Here is a 27,801-nt window from a genome sequence, read left to right on the forward strand (position 1 = left end):
GTATTTGTTGAAATGCTGAAATGTAGGCCTATAGGCCTAGAAACAGCATAGCCTAGCCTACAGTTAAATTACTATACAAGAAAAGCACAAGTATCCCAAAACTGTGCATAGTGCTGACCTTCAATAAATGCTCTTCCACTGTAGATGAGGCACAATTATGCAGCATAACACTTCTCTGCTGTCTGCTCCCACATCATATGATATAGCATCAAGTAATAGACACAAGCAAAAACAATTGCACACTTTGAATAAAATGCTTTATGTTTTTATTGATTCAAAGGGATGTTTATGTCCATAAAACATACAGTATAAAATACAATCATAGTTGAAGATATAAATCAAACCCTCCCCTAAGCCAATATAAAATAAAAAATCCGATAAATACAGAATAATATTATCGTAAACCCATACAAGTGTTTGACAAAACAAAAGTCTTAATAAAAGTCATGGTACTTTTTACTGCATTGGTGCTCTTTAAATAATTATTGTGGAACTCCTCCACACTATGACAAAAATAAGTGTCTGAAAATTCTGCAAAAAAAGGTTCATGCTCTGCCATGATAGGCCAGGCAAAGTAAGGCATTTTGGGGCCAAAAATAGAATAAATTGTAAAAGAATTTTTTTCAGCTCAGATAATTTCTATGAGGTGTCCAGAACAACATACTAAAAGTCCTAAGAAATCCTAGTTGGGGAAATATGTTTAATTCTCATCAATCCGAGATGTGTGCCAATAAGGCGAGACACCAATAAATCCCAATGGGGCAATTTTTTTCCTTTACTCCTATCAAAATGAAACTTTACACAATGAAAGTATCCATGAAAATTTAAATGTTTTGTATTACAAGTTTCTTTGGAAATTTATTTTAATATGCAAATGACTCGAGCTATACACTAATCGTACACGCCCAAAATAAACCCAAATAGGCTTAATTTTTTCCTTTACTCCTACCACAATAAAACTTTACATAGTAAAAGTATACTTGAAAAGTAAAACATTTTGTATTACAAGTTTCTTTTTAAATGAATTGGAATATGCACATGAGCTCCACACTTATTGAATTGAGCACATCTGCATCGTGCTTTGCATGGTTTGTTATACACCATTTTTATCTTACAAGTTTCTTTGAAAATTAATTTTAATATGCAAATGAGCTATACTCTAATCAAATATAGGCTACCCAAAATATATCCGCATAGGCTTCATTTTTTCCTTTAAAGATCCAAGTGACTGCTGCAGATATACGGTTGGTTGCATACACATTCAGTACTTTATGATTCCTCCTATACGTGAACCTATTGTGTATCAGCCACTGGCTCTGTTGCCAGCAGATAACAAAACATCACAGCTGGATGTTTTGTGGAAGACATCCCTACTCCTTCACTCTCAAAGGCCATCATGGTCTGGTATGATGCAGATCCTGCATCTTCTAGATGAACACCCTGGGAGAGCTTCAGTAACATTACTTCCAATGATTGATCTTGATCCCAGTGATGAATCCTGCATATACTCAACATTGAGGTTTGTGGCAACTCAAGCTCTGCAGTATGATGTGACCCCTGTTCTGACGTTCGACCAACCCCTTCTGGAAAGCCTTGACCAATATAAGTTAACTTCTAATACAAATGTTTTACTTTTCATGTAGACTTTCATTGTGTAAAGTTTTAATGTGGTAGGAGTAAAGGTAAAAATGAAGCCTATGCAGATATATTTTGGGTAGCCTATATTTGATTAGTGCATAGCTCATTTGCATATTAAAATTCATTTTCAAAGAAACTTGAAAGACAAAAAATGGTGTATCACAAACCATGCAAAGCACGATGCAGATGTGCTCATTGTCCAAACTGCCATTGCCTGTGCCAGAACAAAAGACACAGTCTCAGTAGGTGATGACACAGACTTGTTAGTACTCTTGTTGCATCATACTGATCTGAATGCACACAAGCTGTTTATGGCACAAGAACCAAATAAATTAATGTATAGCTGTCCCCAGACAAATGTGCAACATCACATCTCTCTTCCTGAGATCCTCTGAGATTGTCTTTCCCTTTTGGCATGTCTAATCTGTATGGGTTCACTTTCGTGGGCCTACACTGACCTGGTTTAATCTCTGTTTTATCTGGTGCCGCCCAATTACTTCCCTAAAGATCTCTCATTACATTGGTCCATTTCATCACTCAATTTGGCCCACCTGATTGTGTTTACCTGCTCCATTTAAGCAATGCAGCTCAGGGTTCACAAACTTTTGCACATACAAAAGTTGTCAAATAATTAATTTTTTATCAGTTTTAACAATTGATTTCCGGTAAAGAAAAATGTGGAATTGATAAACAAAAATCTGTTATTTCATATAAAAAATACTGGTATTGATAAAAATTAATTAATGATAGTCAAAATAAATAAAATTCCAAAAGGCGAGTTAATTGGTCCCAAGGTGTGTGACAATCTCCTCTTTCTCCATACCATTTCAGGCTGTGATTCTACGTCTCGTCTATTTGGCATTGGAAAGGGAATGGCACTGAAAAAAGTAAAAAATGACACTAGCTGGGGGGGGGGGGGGGGGAATCTAATTCATGAGAGGCACCTGTTATAAGTAAGCTAGGCAGTTTTTCAGGTTAGAGGCCAGTCTAAAAGCAGCATCGCCATCACCCATTGGCAGTACGATGATTGGATATTCAATAAGTGTGGAGCTCATGTGCATATTCCAATTCATTTAAAAAGAAACTTGTAATACAAAATGTTTTACTTTTCAAGTATACTTTTACTATGTAAAGTTTTATTGTGGTAGGAGTAAAGGAAAAAATTAAGCCTATTTGGGTTTATTTTGGGCGTGTACGATTAGTGTATAGCTCATTTGCATATTAAAATACATTTTCAAAGAAACTTGTAATACAAAACATTTAAATTTTCATTGATACTTTCATTGTGTAAAGTTTCATTTTGATAGGACTAAAGGAAAAAAATTGCCCCATTGGGATTTATTGGTGTCTCGCTTTATTGGCACACATCTCGGATTGATGAGAATTAAACATATTTCCCCAACTAGGATTTCTTAGGACTTTTAGTATGTTGTTCTGGACACCTCATAGAAATGATCTGAGCTGAAAAAAATTCTTTTACAATTTATTCTATGAAAAACGCTATTTTGCCTGGACTATGAGCTGACTTTGGGAATAGCAGTTCTGCTGAACGGATTCAACAAACAATGTCTTTTAAACAACAATGTCTTTTAAATTAAAATGAAATACCAATACAATTGAGCAGTAACATATAACATAATCAAGTAAGAATGTGAAAATAAGGTCAAGGAACATCCTTCTTATTGATTTTAGTGACGCATAGTGATGGCATTAATGTGCAACGGAATATAAGAAATTAGATTTTCATGAAAAGTTTTTCAAAAATTCCTACATTTTCCATTAGGCAAAGAGAGGTAAGAAGGGCCCAGAAATAACACATTAATAATAATGATTATGACTAAACAGTAAGATAATTACCTCACTAATGATTGTGTACATGCTAATGCACATTTGGTCCCCATATTGCACAACTGTAAACACTTCAATATACCATATCAATGCTTTTCTTCTGAACCGGTTGTGTTTGTTTTTGGTTCAACACGCGCTGAGAAAAAAGGCACAGAATGTAACGTTAGATGTCTGAATGTTGTTTTCATAGATTGTTCCGTGAGGTCTCACGGTGTATTGGTCTGACTTCACATTTCTCTTTTTTAAAACTCACTGTACCATATACCTGTCTTTCATCTTTCATTTTCTCTCACTCACACGTTCATCTGTTCACACACATACACACAGTCACACACAAGCACACACGCGCATACTAAACTTTCAATTGCACTGTAAATCTATGAGCCCCCGTTCTCCTGTCCTGTGCTTTGTAAAATGAAATTATTCGACGGTCACAGACTTGGCCAAGTTTCTGGGGAAGTCAACCTGCAAAAAGAGAAAATAGTTCGTTAGAGCAAGTGACCTTTGAGGCTGAGCTGTTCACATTTTTAACACCGTGGACATCATCACATATCATATTAGCAAATGGCATGCATGTTAACAAGAACACATACACGTCCCATTTCACCCTAAAACAAACACATATGAAAAAGCTGATAAAAGCTGGACACAAATGCTGCTGCAGAGATCAGCACTATAAACGCTGCAAACCCAAGCCTTTAAAACATTTCACACAAAACAAAATCCAGAATTGGTACTGAAGCTGTCACCATAAAGTGATACCTAGTCTAAACAGCCACTGTACATAACTGCCTCCAGTTAATAACAGGATCCATATAGTCTCAGAGTCATGTTATGCATGTGAATCAAATTCCATCGGGATGTTAAATTTGATACCTTGATATTCATCATCATTACTAAATCAAATGAAAAAATGCTGAGGAATACATGTTAGGTCGTATTGCCCAGTGCAAATCTTCTATGTATTGACTACTTACGTCAAAACCACGCAGGACTGCCAAGTGGAAGGAGAGGAGTTGGAGGGGGATGACACTGAGGATGCCCTGCAGACAGTCCACAGTGTGTGGCAGCTCAATGGTCTGGTAGGCACTCTTCTTCAACTCGGGGTCGTCCTGGCAGCAAATGATGATGGGCCGACCCTGAGAGAGTCAAGAGCAAAAACATGGAACATTAGTCAACCTTCCAATTCATTTAGTTACATGTGTTGCACTTGGACTGTAATACGTTTTGCCTGCAGGACTACAGCAGTATAATGTAATGTAAGAATTGCATGACTTTCTAAGCACTTTTATACTTATATACCATTTTTTGAATGACTGTTTTTATAGCATCACCTCATCAGGATGTCTGTTTTTAAATGACTATTATCTATTATTTATTCAGGTTCCAGTAATTTTCACAATGAATTTTTTATTTTTTTGCAAACATGTGACCAATAAAAACTTTAACTTAAACTACGGTATGTGTTTTTTTTCCCTCCAGGACCTACCGATCTGGCGGTGACTTGTTGCAGAGCGTTGTGGCACTTGACATAGCAGGCGTCCCTCATGATGATCATGATGACTGGCATGTCTTTGTCTATTAGAGCCAGAGGGCCGTGCTTCAGCTCCCCGGCCAGGATACCCTCTGAGTGCATGTAGGTGATCTCCTTGATTTTCTGCATTGGAAGAATAAGAATAAAACTAAGCTTACAAGACATTGTAGGCAAAAACATTGTTTTGCACTGGTCAATTTTTGAGATTTGTTTTTGCTATTTTGCTTCTACAACACGTCTTCTTTCACACAAGTATATTATCTCAGCCTTTGTTTCGTTTTTTTCAATACTCTGAACCAAAAATCTCCACTTCTAAAGCACTTACGTCAACTCCATTTTCCACAGTCATTCTTAGCACTATTCTGAAGGTTATTACAGAAGGAGTTGTTGGTATGTTGTTGATTCTATCATTTATGATACATCTTGTTCTTAAATACATGAAAAAAAATGCATTTTTAAGAACTGTGCAAAGTATTTTTTTATTTTTGATATGAAAAAAGGCTGTATTCAAAATCTGTACTGTAAAAACGTTGGACATGTATATGCTGTACAAATAAAATACTGATTTGAACTCAGGCTTTGTCCAAGCATCTAGAATTTAGGCTTATAAAGAAATGCAAATGTAGGCATAATAAGTTAGATATTGTCAATTTTTCATATTTATTCAAACATTTGGGAAATAATTGTAATACAAAAAAATATTGTTTTTATATATGTAATAAACTTGCCAGGTTTCATGGTGATATCTATGAGTTAATAACACATAAAGCATGAGGTTCAGGGTTGAAGGTTCGGACTAATATCTGATCTAAAGTTATTACCCTGACCTCATATTTTAACTTATTCTAGTGGAGCAGCATTTCAGACTGCTGTGGCATTCTCTACTCACCAGCGCCCCCTCTAGACAGGTGGCGTAGTTGAAACCTCGGCCCATGACCAGAAGAGACCTCTGCTGATACAGTTCGTTGGCGATTGCCTTGATCTTATCATCCAGAGCCAGCACTTTCTTTATCAGCTCTGTATGTGGAGATGGAGGTGTTAACGGTGAGTAAAAGTGAAAATATGAGTAAAAAATGATCAACACAGGAAACCGTTTCTGTTAGTGGTGGGTGTACAAGGCTTAGCATCTGTTTCTTCATATAACGATGCTGTGTGCTCATTATGTTGACACCACAAAGGTTCTGTGTCTGTGTTGTGTTGAACTGACCTGGCAGCTGCCTGAAGCCGTTGATGATCTCCAGTCTTCTCTTCTGTAGGGACAGCTTGTCCTCGCTCAGCATCAGGGCAAACATGACCAGGGCCACAAACTGACTGGTGTAGGCCTGCATCACAACACGACACACTTAGATATATCTCTAAGATGAGCTAAACACTGTTGCAAGAAGCTTGTCATTGTTCATGTATGTGAGTTATCTCTATGTGTTTATTTTATGCTACTCTACCTGCCTTTTAATAAAAAATAAAAATACTTGAATTTAATTTATTTAAGAAGAGTCTATCTAGCCAACAATGCAGTTCTGTGTTATTGTCCAGCTTTTAAAGAGATATATTTTACAAGGAACATGAATACAAAGTGTTGCTGGACAACTTATATTAAGGATTACAAAAACACATTAGTATTTTGCATTTAGCTGTTGCCAGATTCTGCAAGGATTTTGTAAACGTATAGACTGAACAGTACAAACTATACCTTGGTGCTAGCCACTCCGATCTCAGGCCCGGCGTTGATGTGGACGCCGCAGGTTGTTTCTCTACAGATGGAGCTGCCCACCGTGTTGGTGACGCCAACGGTCAGAGCACCTTGTTTCTTGCAGTAACGTAACGCCATCAATGTGTCGGCTGTCTCTCCTGAGGAAGCAGAAGGAATGAAAAAGATGTGCTTATATTGCAGAATTACAGCTCAATAAGACCAGAAATAGATATTTTAATGCCAGTTTTGTGGTGAGAATTTTTGGGCATTTTTTTATACCTGACTGGCTGGTAAAGAAGCAAACGTCGTCTCTGAAAACAGGAGTGTTGCGGTCCAAGAAGTCGCTGGCCAGCTCCACCATGACAGGCAGCTCTGTCAGCTCCTCAAGGATCTGTCTGGTCTGAAAATGATATTAGGCAAAAGCAGCATTTTTAACATTACCATCCTGATTATCACTCTCTCCATACAAACAGTCATTTTCTTTGTATTTCTCACAAAACAATCATCTTATATGTTACATTCGTATATCTACTCACAGCCACTGCGGCGTGAAAGCTGGTGCCACAGCCGATCACGATTAGCCGTCTGCAACGTTTGATCTCTTTCAGGTGGTCTTTCAGCCCGCCCAGAATCACTGAGACAAAGGGAAGGCGGTTTACGTGAAGTTAAATCGGTATACTGTTGATTCAATGTATGTTTCAGGTCACAATGGGCAAACATGTTATCATTAATAGCTGGGCACATATTAACCAAATTTACCCAAGGAGTGCCATGTTGTGTCATATCAATCATCTACAACTCATGCCTAGTGTATATTCAGGAAGTAAAGCAGGATCCCATGGCCAAGGCTAAATAATTGATGTGATTCCACTTGTACATTCATAGTAGTAATTGTGATGGTTATTCTGTTATAAAAATGTTTAGATTGACAATGCAAGGCGAAGATTTATTAAGAAGTTGAATTGCAACTTCTTAAGTAAAACTAAAAAGGAAGGTGTGGAGACTAACTTATTTTACTAGTTATTCTTGATCTTATTTTCATTTTATGGATATTGAATCCCTGTTTTTTTTTGGTTATTCCATGTACAGTATATTTCAATGTAAAGCACTCTGCATGCTACATCTATATTCTAAAGCATTTTGAGCTGCATTTCTTATATGAAAAGGTGCTCTAAGGTTTTGTATTTAAATAAGAAGCTGCAAATAAAGGTGTCAGATTAATCTTTCTCCTATATATATTCCCATGTTCAAATAGACAGTGGTGAGACGGACACACAAGCACACATCAGATCCTGTTTCCCTGAATTTTGTGTGCTGCTAATATTGATTCAAGGGACCAGGAAGTTGTTCAGGCACCTCTCATATCCTTGAACTTTAAGGGCAGAGCCGGTTGTAAGAGCACTAATAGTCACCTGTGTTAGAGTCAAAACAGATCCGGCCTCTCATGGTGTTGACGACTGACTCCGGCTGCTCAAAGATCTCCTTCTGCATGAACGCATCAAAGTTACCTGAGGAGGAAGAATTGTATTTGTATATCAGATTATCTGGCCGGCAAGACACATGCCATTATGTAGACGTGCAGAATGGTACGTGCTAAGAGAGGCTGAGAAAGTGACTGCAGTGTAATGTTTAACACATTTCAGCCAGCAGAGGGCGGGCAAGTACAAGTCTACAAGTTTAAAGGAGGATTTGTAAGAAGCAGTGTTGTCAGAGAGTATAGCTGAAAAACATAGTAAGTGAGTAACAGTAACATTATTTATATGATGAATTCAGGGCTTCTCCATATATCAGATACATGTAGTTCTTTAATCCAATTATGCATTACTTTCCTTTACTGTACTCGGACAATATCTGTGGAAGCATTCAACCCAGATGATATTATTAGAAAAGTAGAAATTTTAAAAATATTTTAGATTGAGCACAGCGGTGTGTAACTGTTTCAAACATCCTTCATCACATCCTATGAACCATTTGTGTGCCATATGGTTACAAAATTGGGTTTTGATAATTGTACAGTTTTGGCATATGGATTATTTTACCTGAGTTGTAAACTGGTGTCTGGGCGTCGTTCTATTAATTGTGAAAAGTAGTTGGACCTCATTGAAAAAACAAGTTGACACCGTTTGTAGTTCTTCTACATTCTTATGAGGAAGACAGGTTAATTACTCTGACATGTTCCTGAGTTTAATGAACTCTCTCCATAGCGTACTCTTTGTTCACATTTCACATACTAAACATTCTGTATAGATCAGACCTTAAGGAGGTCTGACTAGTTTCTCACTGCACCGCTTTAGCAGCTACGAGCCGCTTTATCCTGTTTGGTTTGATTATAGCCGTAACCACCAAGGTCCTGAAAAATTTAAATAGACCTAACAAGTTGTTAAGTAATTTAAAAAAATACCAGGCTCGTCAGAAGTTGGGAATGAATGTAACAGATTTTAGTTCAAAGTTTAAGAAATTTTTTTGTAAGGATTTCAGTAAAGTTGCTGTATTTTAGCATTTTCTCAATAAACATTTTCATTGGTTTTGCAGTTTTTCTCCCCAGTAAAATTGACAAAATAAGTAGCATAATGAACTAAGGCAAGGCAAGGCAAGTTTATTTATAAAGCACATTTCGGACACAAGGCCATTCAAGGTGCTTTACAGATGCTAAAACAAAAACACATCAAGAATAGAGCACACATTAAAAAAAATACATAAAAAAAAAGCGAATGAGAAACATGAATATAAATAAAACATAAAATAATTTAAAAATTTAAAAAGAATAAAAATAAATAAAAATGTAAAATTACAGGTTAAAACGGAAACAGTAACGTCTTCAGACCTGATTTAAAAGAGCCGAGTGTTGAAGCGGACCTCAAGTCCCGTGGAAGTTTATTCCAGAGCTTTGGTGCATTAAAACTGAAGGCTGACTCTCCCTGTCTAGTCCTTACTCTGGGGACTGTCAGTAGCCCAGTGTCAGACGATCTGAGAGCTCTGACTGGTTTGTATGGGATCAGCAGGTCAGCGATGTATGTGGGGCCTAAACCATTTAGGGCTTTATAGACCAACATCAATATTTTAAAATCTATTCTTAGAGTGACAGGAAGCCAGTGTAAAGACCTAAGAACTGGGGTAATGTGATCCACTTTTTTGGTCCTAGTGAGGACTCGAGCAGCAGCGTTTTGAATTAGCTGAAGCTGTCTGATTGACTTTTTAGGAAGGCCTGCAAAGACACTATTACAGTAGTCAAGTCTACTAAAAATAAATGCATGGACAAGTTTTTCTAAGTCCTGCTGAGACAGTAGCCCTTTAATTCTTGATATATTTTTAAGGTGGTAGTAGGCTGACTTAGTAATTGATTTAATGTGTTTTTTGAAATTCAAGTCTGAATCTATGACTACTCCAAGATTTCTAGCTTGGTGTGTGCTTTCTAACATAACAGATTTAAGCTGTGCGCTGACTTTTAATTGTTCATCCCTGTTACCAAAGACAATTACTTCAGTTTTGTCTTTGTTTAATTGAAGGAAGTTTTGGCACATCCAGTCATTGATTTGTTCAATGCACTTACTTAGTGCTTGGATCGGACTGTAGTCTCCTGGTGATATGGTTATGTAAATTTGTGTGTCGTCTGCATAATTATGGTAACATAATTTGTTCTTGTTCATAATCTGAGCTAGTGGGAGCATGTACGTAGATGTTGAACAGAAGAGGCCCAAGAATGGAACCTTGGGGGACCCCGCATGTAATATTTGTTCTCTCGGATGTGAAATTGCCTATTGATACATAGTAGTCTCTGTCCTTTAAGTATGATTCAAACCAGTTTAGTACAGTTCCAGAAAGTCCAACCCAGTTTGCTAGTCGATCTAGTAATATGCTGTGGTCAACTGTGTCGAACGCAGCACTGAGATCCAATAAAACTAATACAGAGCTTTTGCCACTGTCTGTGTTTAAGTGGATGTCATTGAGGACCTTAACCAGAGCAGTCTCAGTGCTGTGGTGTTGACGAAAACCTGACTGGAAAACTAAGACTACATTTTGCAACTAAATGTAGTCTTACATTTAGTTGCTTGGTTGCTAGGTTGGCTCGGTTATTCATGTGGAGAACCCCCTTTTTCATTTTTATGTGAAGAATTTTGTTGATTTTGAAGTCTTATTTATCTCATTACCACCACCATAAGATTTCAGAGGATTTATTCTCATATGCAGAAAAAAAAGAAAAGGAAAACTCAATCAAGTGCAATTTTTTAAACGGTGTCCCTCTCCGTGGCGCAGTCAGTGTTAATACAGCCTGTACCAGAAACTAGTAGCATAGAAAATGTGCAATATATTTCCTTTGTTGTTGCCTGCTCCACTAGTGAATACTAAAGAAAACCATTGTCTCTGTGTGAACTGATAATTTAGAGATCTGTTGAGTATTATACATATGCCTGAGTATAAGGGTATTCAAATAAATTGGTAAGTAAGTCAGAAATGTGCTACTGTTAAAAAATATATATAAATATTATAATAATAATGTGACACACGTGTTTATTAAGGGATAAGTGCACACACACACACACACACACACACACACACACATACAAGTAAAGCATGAGTAAGGGGGCCCATTGACTGGACCTTTTCAGGGGCCCAGCCATTTGTGTGGGCGGGCCTGAGTGAGAGATACCCTATTAGAAACTTTACTCTGTTTCAAGTTACACTTTTAAGGTATTTAAGCATAATGGAACGTAATCTCAAAGATGCAAAAGTAGGCTGTTAATGCCACACTATCAATACTCTGTCGTAAAAGTCCTGCAAATGTTACCTGAGTAAAAGTATGTAAGTATATTTAGAAAGATTTACTTAAAGTTTTCAAAGTAAAAATTACTGCAAATACACATTATTTGCATTGTGGAATTAGGTCATTGGTAAAGAAACTAGTAACTTAAGTTATCAGATAAATGTAGTGGAGTAAAAAGTAGAATATTTAGCACAGAATTGTAGTGGAGCAGAAGTATACAGTAGCATGAAAATAACAGATTCAAGTAAAGTACAAGAGGCTCAAACTTGTACTTTAGTACAATACTTGAGTCAATGTACTTAGATCACACCTCTGGTTTGTTAGTCATCTTTAAAATCTATTTTCTTTATTTATTTATCTCTACCAGTTAATAAATGTGTCTTTTTGACCATACAGTGGAAATAGAAAGTTTACACACCCCTACTAAAATGCCTGCGTTTTTGATGTAAAAAAATAAGAACCCGTTTAATAATTTCACAAAAAAATCCACCAGTAATATGCCATTTAACCTGTTCAAAACAATTGAAAAGTTGCAGAAATATCTTAAGGGGGAGGAGTAAAAAATAAGAAACTGAAATAGGGTGACTGCACAAGTGTACACACCCTCTTATTACTGGGGGTGTGAATGGGATTTGAATGAACCAATCACATTCAAACCCATATAAAATAGGAGTCCATACACACCTGCAATGATTAAAAGTTCAACTGATTAACCCCAAATAAAATTCAGCTGTTCTAGTAAGCTTTTCCAGACATTTTCTCAGTCACATCACACGCAGAAGACATGGTCCACAGAGAGCTTCCAAAACATCAGAGGGATCTGATTGTTAAACGTTATGAGTCAGGAGAAGGTTACAAAAGAATTTCCAAGGCATTGGATATACCATGGAACACAGTGAAGACAGTCATCATCAAATGGAGAAAATATGGCACAACAGTGACACTACCAAGAACCGGACGTCCCTCCAAAATTGATGAAAAGACCAGAAGAAAACTGGTGAGGGAGGCTAGCAAGAGGCCTACAGCAACATTAAAGGAGCTGCAAGAATTTCTGGCAGATACTGGCTGTGTGGTACATGTGACTACAATCTCCCGTATTCTTCATGCAACTGGGCTATAGGGTAGGGTTGCAAGACGGAAGCCTTATCTGTCAAAGAAAAACATCCAAGCGCGCCTCCATTACGCTAAATCACACAAGTCTCCCACAAACATGTGGAAAAACGTGTTATGGTCTGATGAAACAAAGGTCGAACTTTTTGGACATCCTTCCAAAAGGTATGTTTGGCGCAAAAACAACACTGCTCATCACCCAAAGAACACCATACCAACAGTGAAGCATGGTGGTGGCAGCATCATGCTTTGGGGCTGTTTTTCTTCAGCAGGAACTGGGGCTTTAGTCAAGGTTGAGGGAATTATGAACAGTTGCAAATACCAGTCAATATTGGCACCAAACCTTCAGGCTTCTGCCAGAAAGCTGAAGATGAGGAGGAACTTCATCTTTATGCACGACAACGACCCAAAGCATACATCCAAATCAACCAAAGAATGGCTTCACCAGAATAAGATTAATGTTTTGCAATGGCCCAGCCAGAGCCCAGATCTGAATCCGAAAATCTGTGGGGTGATCTGAAGAGGGCTGTGCACAAAAGATGCCCTCGCAATCTGACAGATTTGGAGCGTTTTTGCAAAGAAGAGTGGAACAAAATTGCCATATCAAGATGTGCTACACTTATAGACTCCTACCCAAAAAGACTGAGTGCTGTAATTAAAGCAAAAGGGGCTTCAACTAAGTATTAGTTTAAGGGTGTGCATATTTATGCAAGTAGGTTATTGTGTATTTTTAGTTTTTCTAATTTTCCCTGAAAAGATTTCAGTTTGTCTTTCTTTGACTTGTCCAGGTTATAGGACACATTAAAAGATGGAAAAAGTTCTGAAATTATTATCTTGTTTCCTTGTTATTACATCACACAAACCATGCATTTTAGAAGGGGTGTGTAGACTTTTTATATCCACTGTAAGTATTTCACCTTTCATGATCTGTTGCAGCTCCATCTGTAGTGTCTGTATGGCTCTAACTGGATCCTCTCCAGCCTGCCTGTTCACCCTGTGGATAGACAGCTTCCCCTCGCTCACCACGGCGATGTCATCATCCTCCATGTACAACACCTTGTTGGTGTGTTCAATGATGGCACTGTGGATACGAGACGGACACATGCGGTCAAGTGAGTTTTTTTTATAAAGATTATTTTTGCTCATTTGATATACATGGTAGAGAGACACAGAGAACAAGTGAGTGACATGAAATACATGGCAAATAAGAATTCAGTCACATAGTCCATATACAGTAGGGGTGAACCCAAACAGTCGACTATTAGCTACTACTATCGAGTAGTAGCAACATTTGGTAATGAATGGGGGGGGGGGGGGGGGTGATGTCTGATTTTACATGGAATTGCTTGGTTTCTCCCAATAAATTGTGATACATCATCTACTGTGGTATAAATATCAGCCTTTCAATAACACTGTTAATAAATATTTGGAAAAATAACTGAAAATGAATCAAAAGTGTGGGTGAATAGTCCCAATTAAAATAAATTCTCATGCCAAATCAAGAAGACAAACTGTTATGTGTTGTTTCAGTCCTTTTGTCTGTTGTGGTAAAAAAAATATGGAAGCCAATGCCTCAAAAGAAAATATGGATAAATGATTAGTGGACTTTTGGCAAGATTGGACCAATCAGACTGGACTATATACATTCTTAGACACGCCCATAGTCTGGTGTTGGATTTGCTTTAGCAAAGCACACAGACGGAGCGGTATGCATCTCACCTGGCGTCAGAGGCAAAGTAGTACTCCACAGACGAGCCATCCCCCACGGAGTTGATGGCGCTGGAGCTGTCGGGCCGGTTATGGTTGTTCTTGCCCTGGACTCCGTCCTTGAAAACTGCAGCAAGAGGGTCAAATGTTAAAGGGCAAGGGTCAGAGGTGGCACAGTGACTTAGAGGTCAAACTAAATCAATCAAGATGCTCTGGTTTGGTCACTAGCCTCCTCCTTCTCAACTGCCAGATGTAGCCAGGGCGCTGCTGTGAAAATGTGGATTTTCTCGTGTCGTAAAAATTCACGTTTAAAACTTTCGAGGTGTAACATTCAACTGATAACACAGCAGTTACCAAAAGACAGAGTATCCACGACAGATTAGGATCAGGAGTAGACTAGTACATTGCTTTAGGACTTTGACAAAGTTAGGTAGTTGGCTACTACTGGATTTTGTTTGCAGAGATTTGTTCTCTTTTGCTTAATTGTTTAAATGATAAAGTATTTTAAAAAAATCATGTGTGATAGTAGAGAGACATAAGTCACTGTATTGTTAAAAGACAGGGCTAAAGAAAATAGTTTTATTTTTCAACTATTCAAACAACAAACCCTGGCCCCCAAACCACCCAACTATGCCTTGGACTTTAGACTGGTATTTATTGTGCCAGTAAGGACCACACATTTCAGGTAAATGGATAAGACTACACGTCAAGATAAAGGCCTACAGTAGAAACAACAACACAAGCAGGTTGTTAAAAGAGCACCGGAAAGAATACAAGATCAATTCTTGATTAACGCTCTGACTCTATTGCTGGAAACTGTGGGACTGAGAAGCACATTCTTTGAAGGAAGTATCCAAATAATTTTCCCAGTGGACCACTATCCTCTAAAACCACGTACACACACACACACACACACACACACACACACACACACACACACACACACACACACACACACACACACACACACACACACACACACACACACACACACACACACACACACACACACACACACACACACACACACACACACACACACACACACACACACACACACACACACACACACACACACACACACACACACACACACACACACACACACACACACACACACACACACACACACACACACACACAGAAATTCCTGGTAACAAATGGTTTACTAAGAAGGTTTTTTAAAAACAAGATTATTGCACAATAAATGACAGAACTACAAAACAACTATTTCTACAGTTAGCCAAGAGCTCCCTTGACTGAATCAGTGTGGATGTGTGTGTGTAAAAATTCTTATTAAGAGCCATTATAGATGGCGGGGTAGATAGAGAAAATGCTCCCTTGATAGGATACATGAATAAGGCTATTTTCTGTATATTTTGCTGGATAAGAAAGTTTTCACAAACAACACATTTAGTAACCCATGAAATGATATGTGTGGTCATATATTTTGTACTGTCAAACTAACAATACATTTATCCTACTAAGAAGTATACCTATGTATCCATGTCATAATGCTCCATTGTTGTCCAAAAACCATTGAAAACACATCAATGAACCACACTAGTGCACTGGGGTACACGTTCCTTCATTAAGATGAACCTGGTATCTGTAGTTTATTCTCAGCTGCTACTACAAACTGTACACAGACCCCCCCCCCCCAAAAAAAAAATCCCCACCACAAATCAGTGGCTGAAAATATTCCCCAACAAATATTTACTCCTGGTTAAGTTTTGCTCAACACTACAGTGGCCAGCTGTTTTAGGAAACGATTGGGCCTTTTTCTAAAATGAAAAAATAAACATTACCATTCGAAAGTTTGGCATCGCCTGTCACAAAAGCTTGATCGGTACAGTCCGATGTCTTTGAGGACTACTCTACTGTATTATTATTGAAGGGTCTCCCATGCTTTTAGGTTGTATAAAGTTATATTCACAATTATAAGTTATTTTCTATGAAAAACAATCATCAAAACTCTTAAATTGTGCACAATTATACCTTTAACTGGAATGAACAGGCATGTCTGGACTTTCTCTAATCTCCTTGGACGGTCAAATTATGACTGGCCCGTGTTCTGAACTAACATTTGTCTCTTAGTGGCAGCTCGTGATTGGTTCATGTAGTCAACAATCTAGCCTCAACGGATGGAAAGTCGGTCTGACTGGAGGCTAGATTGACAACTAAATGAACCACAACTTACTTATACTATACTGATACTTAAAACTTGAAACTAAAACAAGGTCATGGGTTAACACAGAATATCAGTTGAACATACCATGGGTGGACAACTCCTTGTTTTAATTCACTCAATCCAACCACTGAGTAGATTGCAGACAGAGGGCCCAAAAGGGAAGTGGTTCCTAAAATATTTGGAGACCAACTCCACAGTTGTGGTTCAATAATGATCTAGGTCACTCACTGGTCATGCACACTTCTGGGACATTGACCAAATAGATGTTTTAATCATTTACTTTTTATCCTATTAATGTAAGAAAAAAAACATCAATATAACAGCAGAAGCAGAGTTGGTTTTGCTCTGTGCACTGCCTTATTCAACATGTTTATAAAAAGGGGTTCTACATGTACGAAATGTGAAAATCACAATCACGATTTTTCACACTTTTAAATTGATCATAAGTTTTCATTTTCCACATAGCAATTTACCGTAATACTTAAACAGTAATGAAGTAGAGTTGTTTGAAAGACTCAGGTATCAGTCTAGTACCTTTGTTCTATTAGGGTGGTCGGTCTGGATTTAATTTTAATTTTGTTCTTTTTTTTATTCTTCTTTGCCGTGTTGTGACTAAGCGAGCAGCTGCTGAAGTCATGATCCCTTTATTCGCAGTCATACCAATAAAAGTTTAACTGTTGAATCATTATTACCCAGGCTTTCTTTTTTGTGTGCTGCTGTGTGTGCCGTGTAACTACAGTGTGTGTGTGTGTGAGTGTGAGTGTGTGTGTGTGTGTGTGTGTGTGTGTGTGTGTGTGTGTGTGTGTGTGTGTGTGTGTGTGTGTGTGTGTGTGTGTGTGTGTTCAGGCAGCAGACTTTGGGCGCAGTGTAAGCGGATAATGGCAGACAGAGAGAGAGGAACAGAGCTCACCGTTGTACTGGATGGGGATGTTTTCGGTGGACAGCTCGTTCTTGCTTCGCACACCAATGAGCAATGGACTTCCTCTCCTGTCGGGGAAAGAGTGAAGCAGACAAGGAGGAAGGTCAGGCTTTGGAGACACTAATCCACGTCGGTTACACAGTACGCACACTCTCATGTGGTGCTTTGAGAATGCATGAATTAGAGGTATAGACTGATTAATGGCATTTTGAGAAATTTGCCAGGGGGTGGAGACCAGTACACAGGAGGCCAAAGATAATAATAAATCAAACATTTTTGCAGACAGCCTTGTCATGTTGGCTGCTGTGGAGCAATGTTAGCCTTTCTAAATCTGGAAGCCACATTTTTACCTTGTCGTTTTTTTTCTACTTACTCAATTACAGACTGCTGGACTGAAATCCAGAATTTCCTGTTATGGCAATATTTTACAGAGCCAACACCAGGTAAGGCCGGGTGCAATAGACAATGCACATATTTGTTTTGTGTACATGTTTGTGCATTATATATCGCCCATTTGCCGACCTTCTCTCTATATATCAGCATCAGCCATTTAAAAACCTGTATCGGTCGAGCACTAGTATGACTGTGAGGTAAACAGACATCCTATACGACTGTATTATTCCAAAGAAAACGGGAGTTCCCTGGAACCGATCTCTTTTCCTCCTATTCTTTTTTTTCTGTCTTTCCTCAAGCAACTCATGTTCAATCTTTCTAACATAAGTTCTTTAAAGTTTTGTACACAATCCTGAGGTTACATGTATGTGTAGACACTCAAGGGCTCAGACGCCTTCGAACTTATCCCAAATCTGGTCTAAACCGTCTAATCTTGAACATGAGACATGTAACCCGACCCTCCATTCATTGGTCTTTATCCCAGTAGGATTTGCTCCCACTTCCCGGACAAAGTCACTGCTTCCTCATTGGCTACTGATTCCATGTGGGCTTCTGCCATTGGCTGTGGAGGCAGCCAAGGTGCAACCACATAGAAATAATAGAGGACAGGTGAGGCAGGAGGGTGTGAGGAGGAGACTAATACTGAGTGACCACAGTGTAAACAGTGTCCAAACAAAACCTCTTCATGCTTCATTATTGGAACACCAAGTATTGAGAAACTGTGTCCAAAAGGCCTCTCCTTTTTAGTTCTTGTCTGGATCCTTCTTTTCTCTCTGGGGCTTGGCTCGGCTGACGTAAGACCAGGCCGCGAGTTGTCTTAAGGGGTGTGGGCCTTGAAAATTGAGGCTTGCAAACAGAAACATGTGGTCGCTATCCATTGCAATATTTACCCTGTGGGAGGGAGGGACGGTAAGCAAAAGGATGTAAGAGTACGTACAATAATGAGTATGTGAAAGACTAAAGGAAGACGATGGAAGAACAATAGACTAGAGAGAAAGCTAAAGGTGGAGTCAGCAATAATGGAGACTGTATGTTCCCAAAATCACTTTGAAAAGAAAGAGAAGTGGAGAGGAGAGTTAAAGTCCTGCCTCCTTGACAATAATAAGGGCAGATGGGGACAAGCATCACTAGATAATTACATGCATTCCTCCTTCCCTGTCCTTTGAGACAATGCAGGCTATTCTCAACATACCGGTATTAAAGGTGTAGTCAGTGATTCTGGAGAACGCTTGTTGTCAACATCACTTTTTGTCAAAATCAAGGAATATCTCCTCACGACTCACTACCTGTCCATACTGTATGTGGACTGAAAAAAAAAGTATTTATAAACAGCCTGTGCTAGAGATATTCACTGATTCTGACTAAAAGTGATTTAGACAACAAGCGTTCTCCAGAATCACTGACTCCACCTTTAACAAAACAACTACGTTGAGTGTAGCCAAAGCTGTGTATATCGGCTACAAAGATATTTGCTTCAGACACCTCATGCACGCAGTAGAAAATGAGATGCCAAATTATTGACTTGAGCAGCAGGTGTGCCAAGAGGCAACCTGGCCAACACTGACACTGCCAGGCAACTCAAAAGTAACGGCCCATTTCAATCTATTAATTTCATCACATTTCGCCATCCTCCTTTCTCCCTCTCTCGGTGTTACAGTGATCTCCCTGTCTCCTCATCTATGAAGGCCTTGGGAAGGTATAAAGTCATATAAAATGATGAAACGTGATTAACCGTGTGTGTCATTCTGGCAGAGGCATTTTACCAGTGAAGAAACAGGAAACTCTCTAGTCTCTCTGTCCGTTAATGAGTCACAGAGAAGGCGGCGTAGGGCCAGCAACACAGAGGCCAGGGGCCCAGCACAGAGAGGGGGGAGACCTGCTTTCAACCTCTGCTCTGCTCCCCTCTGGGCCTGGGAGTTAAGCCGCAGATAGGACTGACACATGCAGGCGGACCGGATTTCACTCACATCTACGCACACGCTTGAAAAAAAAACAGCAGTCATACCTCATGCCGCCAACTATAATTGCCATTATCATAGAAGAAGCACGTTCCAGAGTCACAACACACCACGCGTGATGGATTGATGGATGTAAACGAAGATTAAACCACCATGACTAAATCAAAGGAGTCTACTCCAATCATATTCGGGATTGCTTCATAGTGGACAAAACAGGGATGACTCCTCTCCAGTGAGTCTGGCTCAGTGCTCATGTGCTTGACCAAAATGTGAAGGGAATTGTCAGAGCAGTGAGAGAGAAAGTGTTTGTGTGTGTGTGTGTGTGTGTGTGTGTGTGTGTGTGTGTGTGTGTGTGTGTGTGTGTGTGTGTGTGTGTGTGTGTGTGTGTGTGTGTGTGTGTGTGTGTGTGTGTGTGTGTGTGTGTGTGTGTGTGTGTGTGTGTGTGTGTGTGTGTGTGTGTGTGTGTGTCCGTCCTAACCTGGTGGAGACAGCCTCTCCCGGGAAATGACGGCTTTTAAACACCAGAGCGTAGGCTCCCTCCTGAGACAGAAAAGGAAGCAGAGGAAACATTGGGTTTACATTAGCTTGACGAAAGACTGAAACAGCTACCTATGTGTTGAGACTGTTATGGGAAGAGGAGGAGGAGGAGAAATGATTGAAATGTTCAAATGTAAGGGTAGTAACCTTTAGGGGAAACATTTTCCCAACACAAACAAACGTTTCTTTTGGCCGTGTGGGGTTCGGTTGTTGTTGTGGTTGGGCTTGCGGGTGACTGTTGTGAAGTAGTGGGGTAAGAGGGGGAGGGAGGTTTCAAGAGAAATAAGACCTCTATTGTACAATATCAGCTGTGTTTCGAAAGCACTGACTGTGATGCTGCCAGCGGTGGTTAAAGGCAGGACTGGCTGTGAGCGTGTTTGCGCGTGGGGGGTGGGGGGCATGGAGAGAGAGAGACAGAGGCGAGGGAAGGGTGTCGTGTTGGTGAGGCTGTTAGCGGCTCAAACTATCTGGTTCACATTACTCCAAATCCAAAATGGCTGCTCGGTTTTCCTTAAGAAGACAGGGACAGGGAAACTACTTGGGCCAAAAAAGCGTGAAGCTCCGAGGCACAAGTCACACAATGGAAAAAAAGGGGGGGGGGGGGTTGTTCAATCTCACCCCTTTCTATGAGTGATGATGGTGATCACTTGTGATGCAATTTGGGGAGTTGCTATAGAGACTGTTTTTGTTTTGGTGAGCTTTAAATGGAAGGGAAGTTCAAGCGTTTTTTTTTAACACATTGGAGAATGAACAAATGAGCGTGTCCGTCTGTGTGTGTGTGTGTGTATGACCAGTCAATGACGCATACAGGATGCTAAGCTACATGGGGATACTCTTCATAGTTGCCAGTAAGCTGTTTATAAGTGTTTCGATACATTAAAGGTGCACTATGCAGTTCCAGGGGATGGGGATTTGTTTACAGCGTTCAGAGTGTTTCTCTACATGTAAGTATTGAATAATTCTATCATCGTAAATCAAAACTAAATTATGTTTAGGGATAACCTGAAACCAAACGTAAGCTGAGAATATGTCTGTGAACGAAACTGTGGGCCCTGCTGCTCTAAACAACAACACTGACACACAGTAGCTTTTCAGATATAACTTTCTAACTTCACACTGTGTTACAGGGATACAATTTTCCGGTTAGGGAAGTTTGTTTATTCAGTCAGGAGAACATAACTTGGAAAATATTCACTTCACTGACACACCCAGAGTTACATAGTGCACCTTTAATGTAGAGCTTAGTTACAGTATAAAGAAAATTTAAAAAATTAAACTTTGTTGTGATCTTGTAATATTTCTAGAAAACAAATCATTGCTAACACTATACCTGTGCTGCTATAGAGTAGGTTTTTGCTGTGTTTTGGTGGTCAGTGTATAGTGAGTCATGTGTTGCTGGGTGTGAGCTACTCACCAGCTGCTGAATGACCCTCTCTACCAGGGTGGAGAAGGAGACCTCGTCATTCTCACGGTTGTCATAGACATACTTGATCAGTTTGGGGATCACCTCTGTGTCCGTCTCTGACTCAAACTCATATCCTTTGTTGATCTGAGGAGGGTACAAAATATCATTGAAGTGAAGAAAAAAAAACATTCAAAACTATTTTTTCTTTTAAAATGCACCAGTCTACTTTGAATACGCCCAGTCTACTTTGAATACTGGGCAACATCCTTTTCCTTGTATTTTCCATGAACTCTACGTGTTATAAATGAGTATACTGTATTCCTAATCAAGAATGACATCTTGCCCAGCCATAAAGGTTTTTCAGTGAAACTTCAAAATCTCGTCTCAATGGATGCAGACGGCTGGAGTGATACATTTTTTTTTATCTCATAAATGTTATAACAGATTATTGTAGTCTATGTCATTGTACATAATCTTTCTTATAAGATGAATCTGTTCAAAAGTCTCTCTTTACTATACATTGATAGTTGTCGTTTCATAGATCTTTTGCCTGCAGTGCAAAACCTGTTTAGTGAGCAGGTTGATTTTTAAAACAAGCCCAGCTGATACACACAATACAGCCATCACTGTTTGTGTATGGTTCCTTCAATCATAAAGACAGTGACGTAGAAGGACTTAAAGTAAATACGAAGCCTACCTGACGGACAGGTCTGACACTAGTACCCAGTGGGATTCTGACTTAACCTGTTTTGTTTTGGAGGAATTCTTATTTATAAGCTGGCTTACCAGATATGCCTTCAGCTCTTTGTAGTTGGTGATGATTCCATTGTGGATGACGACAAACCCTGAGAAAAGGCAGACAGAATGAACAAGTTAGACAGATAGCTGAAGGTCATTAACTAGTTTAAGTGAAGTTGTCATACGCCACTCCTTTGTTTTCTCCATAGTCCATAATTTAGGCTCACTCTGCGTTTACATTTGGCTAAGTTCTGCACTTGAAAAATAGAGCTACGTATCATATCTTACACATCTATAGATCCTAATGATGATATCTTGCCATACCAGTGAAATGTCAGGGATGGCAAGTTGTAGTCATTCAAAAAACAATTTCACTTGGTTACGTTCTGCTAACAATGGAAGTTACTGAACCAATGACGTGGTAGAACAGGGTAGTTGAAGCAGGATCGTTAAAGCAGCCATATGCAACCAAAAGGGTTATGAATAAATTAGATGATGTCATCACCAAATGATAACCAAGTCATAAAAGGTCTATTATTCAAATATAATGTCAAAATAAAATCCTAATATAATGCAAATATATATATTGCTTGGAGGCACAACTTACTTTCTCCTTTCCTTGAAATATGAACTCTCGCAAGTTGGCCTTTTATGACTTAAACATACCCTGGTCTAAAGCCAAAGTACATTGTTGACACACCTATGCACACTAAACACAAAGGGCTGGCTGTATAGAGGATAGAACAGATTGTGCGTTAAATAAAGGCATGTACTGCAGCATCTAAATCTTTTATGTTAAGATGTTGAAGCTATTATAACAAAGTGACAGTGATGTGTATTGAAACATGTCAGAAAAAGAAAAATCTCAGATTGTCTTCTTATTCCCCTATGATTATAGCCACTCTGCAACTTGACACAGCCGCTAATATTAACATCCCTACAGTATGTGTGTGGATGTATAGATGCTTGTGCATGTGAGGTGTTAATCTGAGTGTAAAGCATGTTACTACATCTTACCGTTATCCTTGTCAGAGCGGTGAGGGTGGCTGTTGAGAGCGCTGGGCTCCCCGTGCGTGGCCCAGCGTGTGTGAGCGATGCCAAAGTGTGAGTCCAGCTCCTCGTCCAGGTCCAGAGAGTCTTTGTCTGTTTCTGAACCATCAACACACAACAACAACAGCTTTACTGACATGAACACACCACAGGGAATTAAACAGACGGATAAATGCAGCCCATTATATGTTTAATAAAGGGTTAGCTTCGTGCATTTGATGACTTTATTCTTTTAATTTTTTTCAAATTGAGGCAAGAATTATTACGTATAATTATAATTTTGGGATAACCCAATCCAAATAAATGGACCCAAAGTTTTTCCATTAATAAATGTGTTGTGAGAAGTGAATGAACTCATAGACTCACTGTAGAGCTCCTCATCCAGAGCCTTGACCTTGCCCTTCTTCTTGAACAAGCAGATGGTGCTGCTGCAGAGGTCATTGGAGGACTTGTTGGGGCCGTCCACAGCGATGCCTGAGAAACAGACAGGATGAGGGGGGGGGAATAGACACTTTTATAGTGAGGTATGAGAAGCAGTTAGAAGAAGTTAGCATCTGAGGTGTGTGTGTGTGTGTGTGTGTGTGTGTGTGTGTGTGTGTGTGTGTGTGTGTGTGTGTGTGTGTGTGTGTCCAGGACATTGTGTTCAACAGCCATTAAAGGAACATTTAGTTGTGTGGCTTCATCTTGCTCAAGTAGGATGAACAAACACAAAGAGTGTGTGGACGTGTATGTGTGTTAGAGCAATATTAGAAATCTTGTGTGCATGGGCTATTTGTTTATCCGAGACGATACAACTATTTTGAGAAACACCCCCCCCCCCCCCCACCCTAACCCAGGGCAGGTGGATTGAGGAGGAATAGAGGTTAGACAGGGAACTTGTATAACTTATCATTTGACCCCTTATTTATGCCTTAAAGCTGTGGCAGAGGTTTGGGATGTGTTAATCTAAAAATAAATATCAATTTGTTCTCTCAGAAATTGTAGAACCTTTGAGCCCTGCATACCTTTAATTTGAACTGTCAAAAAATAAATGGCTTTTTTTAAAGTATGAGTTCCAGTAAAATTCTTGCTTTGATGAATTCCAGTCTCCATATATCGGATAAATGTAGGTCCTTTAATAAGATGATGCATTACTTTGCTTTCCTTTACTCAAACAAATATCTGTGGAAGCATCAAACCCAGATAATGTCATTAGAAAAGTAGACATTTTCTAAATATTTTAGATTGATTGATTGATTGATTGGACCATTTCATATATAAAAACAAGAACATCATTCTGTTACATTAAAATACATAAAAAACCAGGGATAAAAACACAAAAAAGCCCGAAGGTCCCCACACACAAAACACACACAAAATGCACACATACATAAAAAACATACACACAACAATGACCATCACTAATACAAGCCTAATTACGACTAAGCCATTTTTTTAGGGCCTTTTTAAAATTACCCAAATGTGTGTGTGTGTGTGTGTGTGTGTGTGTGTGTGTGTGTGTGTGTGTGTGTGTGTGTGTGTGTGTGTGTGTGTGTGTGTGTGTGTGTGTGTGTGTGTGTGTGTGTGTGTGTGTGTGTGACTGTGTGTGTGTGTGAGTGTGTGTTGGGTAAAGCTGTGAGGCCGAGTGTCTTACCTGCTGAATCGTACCCTCTGTACTCCAGTCTCTGCAGTCCCTTCACCAGAATCTCAAATATCTCCCTTCTGGTGCGAGGCACTTGGTAATTCAGGTAGGCAAAGATCCCTTTGAGAGAGAGAGAGAGGGAGAAACACAACTTTAATCTTCTGAGGTGCTGCAACCTCAAAGGCACAGTTTACACAACTGCAACACAAAAAAAAGCAAGGTGCCATACACTGAGCGATGTATTATAATATTTAGGTTGATCTATCCATCTAAAATGGAGTATATAGTAGTTATCAGATGATATTGGTTTTCACTTGATCGAGGAAGAAAATGTCTGATTAATGGGGTCAAATAGCTGCTGTATTAACTCGTGTATAGTCCTCACCAAACAATAATATGAAAAAGATTATTAATATAGCTGACTGTAGCCTATATCAATACAACACTGATACGCTTGGGAAGCACAAGAACTCACAAGAAGGAACCGGAATGGCATCTCTTTACAGTTAACACGATTTAGTCAAGCTGATAGCCTACATCCTTGGATTAAAATAACTGTGTGCATACAGGCGTCTTGGTGTGTGTGTGTGTGTGTGTGTGTGTGTGTGTGTGTGTGTGTGTGTGTGTGTGTGTGTGTGTGTGTGTGTGTGTGTGTGTGTGTGTGTGTGTGTGTGTGTGTGTGTGTGTGTGTGTGTGTGTGTGTGTGTGTGTGTGTGTGTGTGTGTGTGTATGGAATGTTCCGGGAAGCTGGTGCTCCCGCAGGCACACAGCTGGCCATTGACGAGACGTACATTGCGCGCAGTGTTGCAGTAGCCAGGTAGGGTGGCAGCTGTATTCCAACCCGGTCAGACCAGGTTGTGTTTCAGCCTTCGTCAGCCTTGGCCCCTTGCTTACAGAAACAAGGAGAGGCCGAAGTGCTGTTAAAGATTGACTTTTGATAGCCCTGCTACACAATTGTATCTAACATACTTAGTGGGACGTGTATCAAAATGCTGTCAATGGGTGGTACAGATGGCTCGACTTTTTAGGGTAGTTCATGAACGCCTCATGAACGGAAATAGTAGGCTAATGAAAGTGGCAAGTTTGTCACTGTCTCTTAGTAGGCTACGCTACTAACATTCCTTCAAAGGAATCGGCAATGTAGCCGATGTCAGGGTCTGTCTGTTTACAGGTTAGACACGTGTACAAGTTGTGGCTGTTTCGATTGCTACACTCTATTCAGTTGGGTTTGTTTTGTAAATCCGCCTGTCCGCAGCATAGTCATTTGATAGTAAGGAGCAATTGTCTGTCCCTGTTGTCTACGCCAGTGAGTGAAGCCACTGACACGTAGCAGTTGTGTTTGAAGCTCTTCGGGACCAGCATCATACACACAGATCAGAAAACAGGAGACGTGCCATCAAACTGTCGCAGAATGAACTTTCTCATGTCCGCTTAAAACTACCACACGATGGGAATCAAGTAGCCTACGTCACGAAACCAATTGTAAGATACCCTAGGCTACGACAACCGCGAACTCCTCGCCGTATCGCTAAAGCTTACACACACATGACATCGCTATTACATCACTGGCAAGGGGAAACCTAGGCGGAGTAGTAGCCTATAGGCGCAATTCCTTCCGACAAGCTTCACAGATATAATAACTCGATAAAAAAAGGGACTCTTACCACACATAGCTCAAGCTTGGCTGATTTATTTCTTTGAGAAAATGAATTGCAGTTCCGTGGTGGTTGGAGTGATGCTTGTGCCTCTGCCGTGTAAAGAATCCAGAGAGACATGCACACTCCCACCATTCAGCTAAGTAGTGTGGGCGGCCCCACCTCCTCTGACAGCAGCGCCCGGCCCGGTCCCGTCAACACCGCCCCGGCTGCCTCTCTCAGGTGGCCGTCATCTCATCTGTCAGACATGGATCTATAGCGCCTATTTGACTCTGTTATTTGCTCTCCTCTCCCACCTGCTAACGTCAGCAGGTGATGGTTGACCTATACAGTATGTCAGCCTTGTTTGACATAGGCACAGTACAACACAAATAGTTATTTTCACCTGTCAATCTTTGTATTTCTTTAAAAATGTATTTGATAAAGGTTTGACTTGGTTGTATCAACTTGAACTAACGTGTCGACTGGACATGAAAGAGCTTATAGTCTTGAAGACATGATGATCATAGACGTCGATTACGGGGGGTATGGGGGGTACATGTACCCCCCACTTTTCGTCAAGACTCATTTTGTCCCCCCCACTTTTTAAGCCGGACATGGAGTGCGTCCAGCCGTATTAAAACACAGCGTGTCTCTCTCTCTCTCTCTCTCTCTCTCTCTCTCTCTCTCTCTCTCTCTCTGTGCACGCGCTGAACTGTCGGCTCATGGTGTGAGCCTCTCGCCTCTCTTTTTCGCCTTCTCTCTGTTTAAACCTAAACAGATAAGCATAGAAGCGGCACTAGTAGGCTTAGACCGTAAACTTTTTTTAAATAGCACAACAGCAGTGGATACCAACGACAAAACAGTGAACATGTTCCGAAGTCTCCGCTAGTTTGCACACCAGAGAAGACTGATGCATTTCAATCAGCAGCAGAGAGACAACGGCGAGTGGCTTTAAGCAGGGTAGCCAAGTCTCACTCTTTGGCCGTGAGACACACGCAAATCAACCCGTTCACACTCTCACACGCCACACCTCAAATTTCTCACGCAGAGAAATTAATCCCCA

At 39.9% G+C, this 27,801-nt stretch overlaps 1 protein-coding gene across 1 annotated transcript; it reads right to left on the minus strand.

Annotated features, from left to right (window-relative positions):
- Positions 1-249: 249 nt before the first annotated feature.
- On the minus strand, positions 250-26,911 carry gfpt2 (glutamine-fructose-6-phosphate transaminase 2). Its single transcript, XM_080036157.1, has 19 exons — positions 26,766-26,911; positions 25,114-25,221; positions 23,847-23,954; positions 23,448-23,579; positions 22,479-22,537; positions 21,702-21,836; positions 20,229-20,290; positions 17,391-17,467; positions 14,302-14,416; positions 13,500-13,663; positions 8,123-8,218; positions 7,247-7,344; positions 6,990-7,110; positions 6,711-6,868; positions 6,228-6,342; positions 5,910-6,037; positions 4,976-5,143; positions 4,464-4,625; positions 250-3,951 (listed from the first exon to the last, which is right to left on the minus strand). The coding sequence occupies exons 1-19, from the start codon at positions 26,770-26,772 to the stop codon at positions 3,907-3,909; spliced, it is 2,058 nt and encodes a 685-aa protein (XP_079892283.1). The 5' UTR covers positions 26,773-26,911; the 3' UTR covers positions 250-3,906.
- Positions 26,912-27,801: the final 890 nt, after the last annotated feature.

This window comes from Ammodytes marinus, assembly GCF_949987685.1.
Source record: "Ammodytes marinus genome assembly, chromosome: 10".
Classification (NCBI taxonomy): domain Eukaryota; kingdom Metazoa; phylum Chordata; class Actinopteri; order Uranoscopiformes; family Ammodytidae; genus Ammodytes; species Ammodytes marinus.

Excerpts from the sequence above, each read along its gene's own strand:
- gfpt2 (XM_080036157.1), bottom strand. Across the intron at positions 14,417-17,390 it reads CATCCCCATCCAGTACAACG|TTTTCAAGGACGGAGTCCAG; the intron begins GTGAGCTCTGTT and ends CTCTTGCTGCAG. Across the intron at positions 4,626-4,975 it reads AACAAGTCACCGCCAGATCG|GGTCGGCCCATCATCATTTG; the intron begins GTAGGTCCTGGA and ends TGACTCTCTCAG.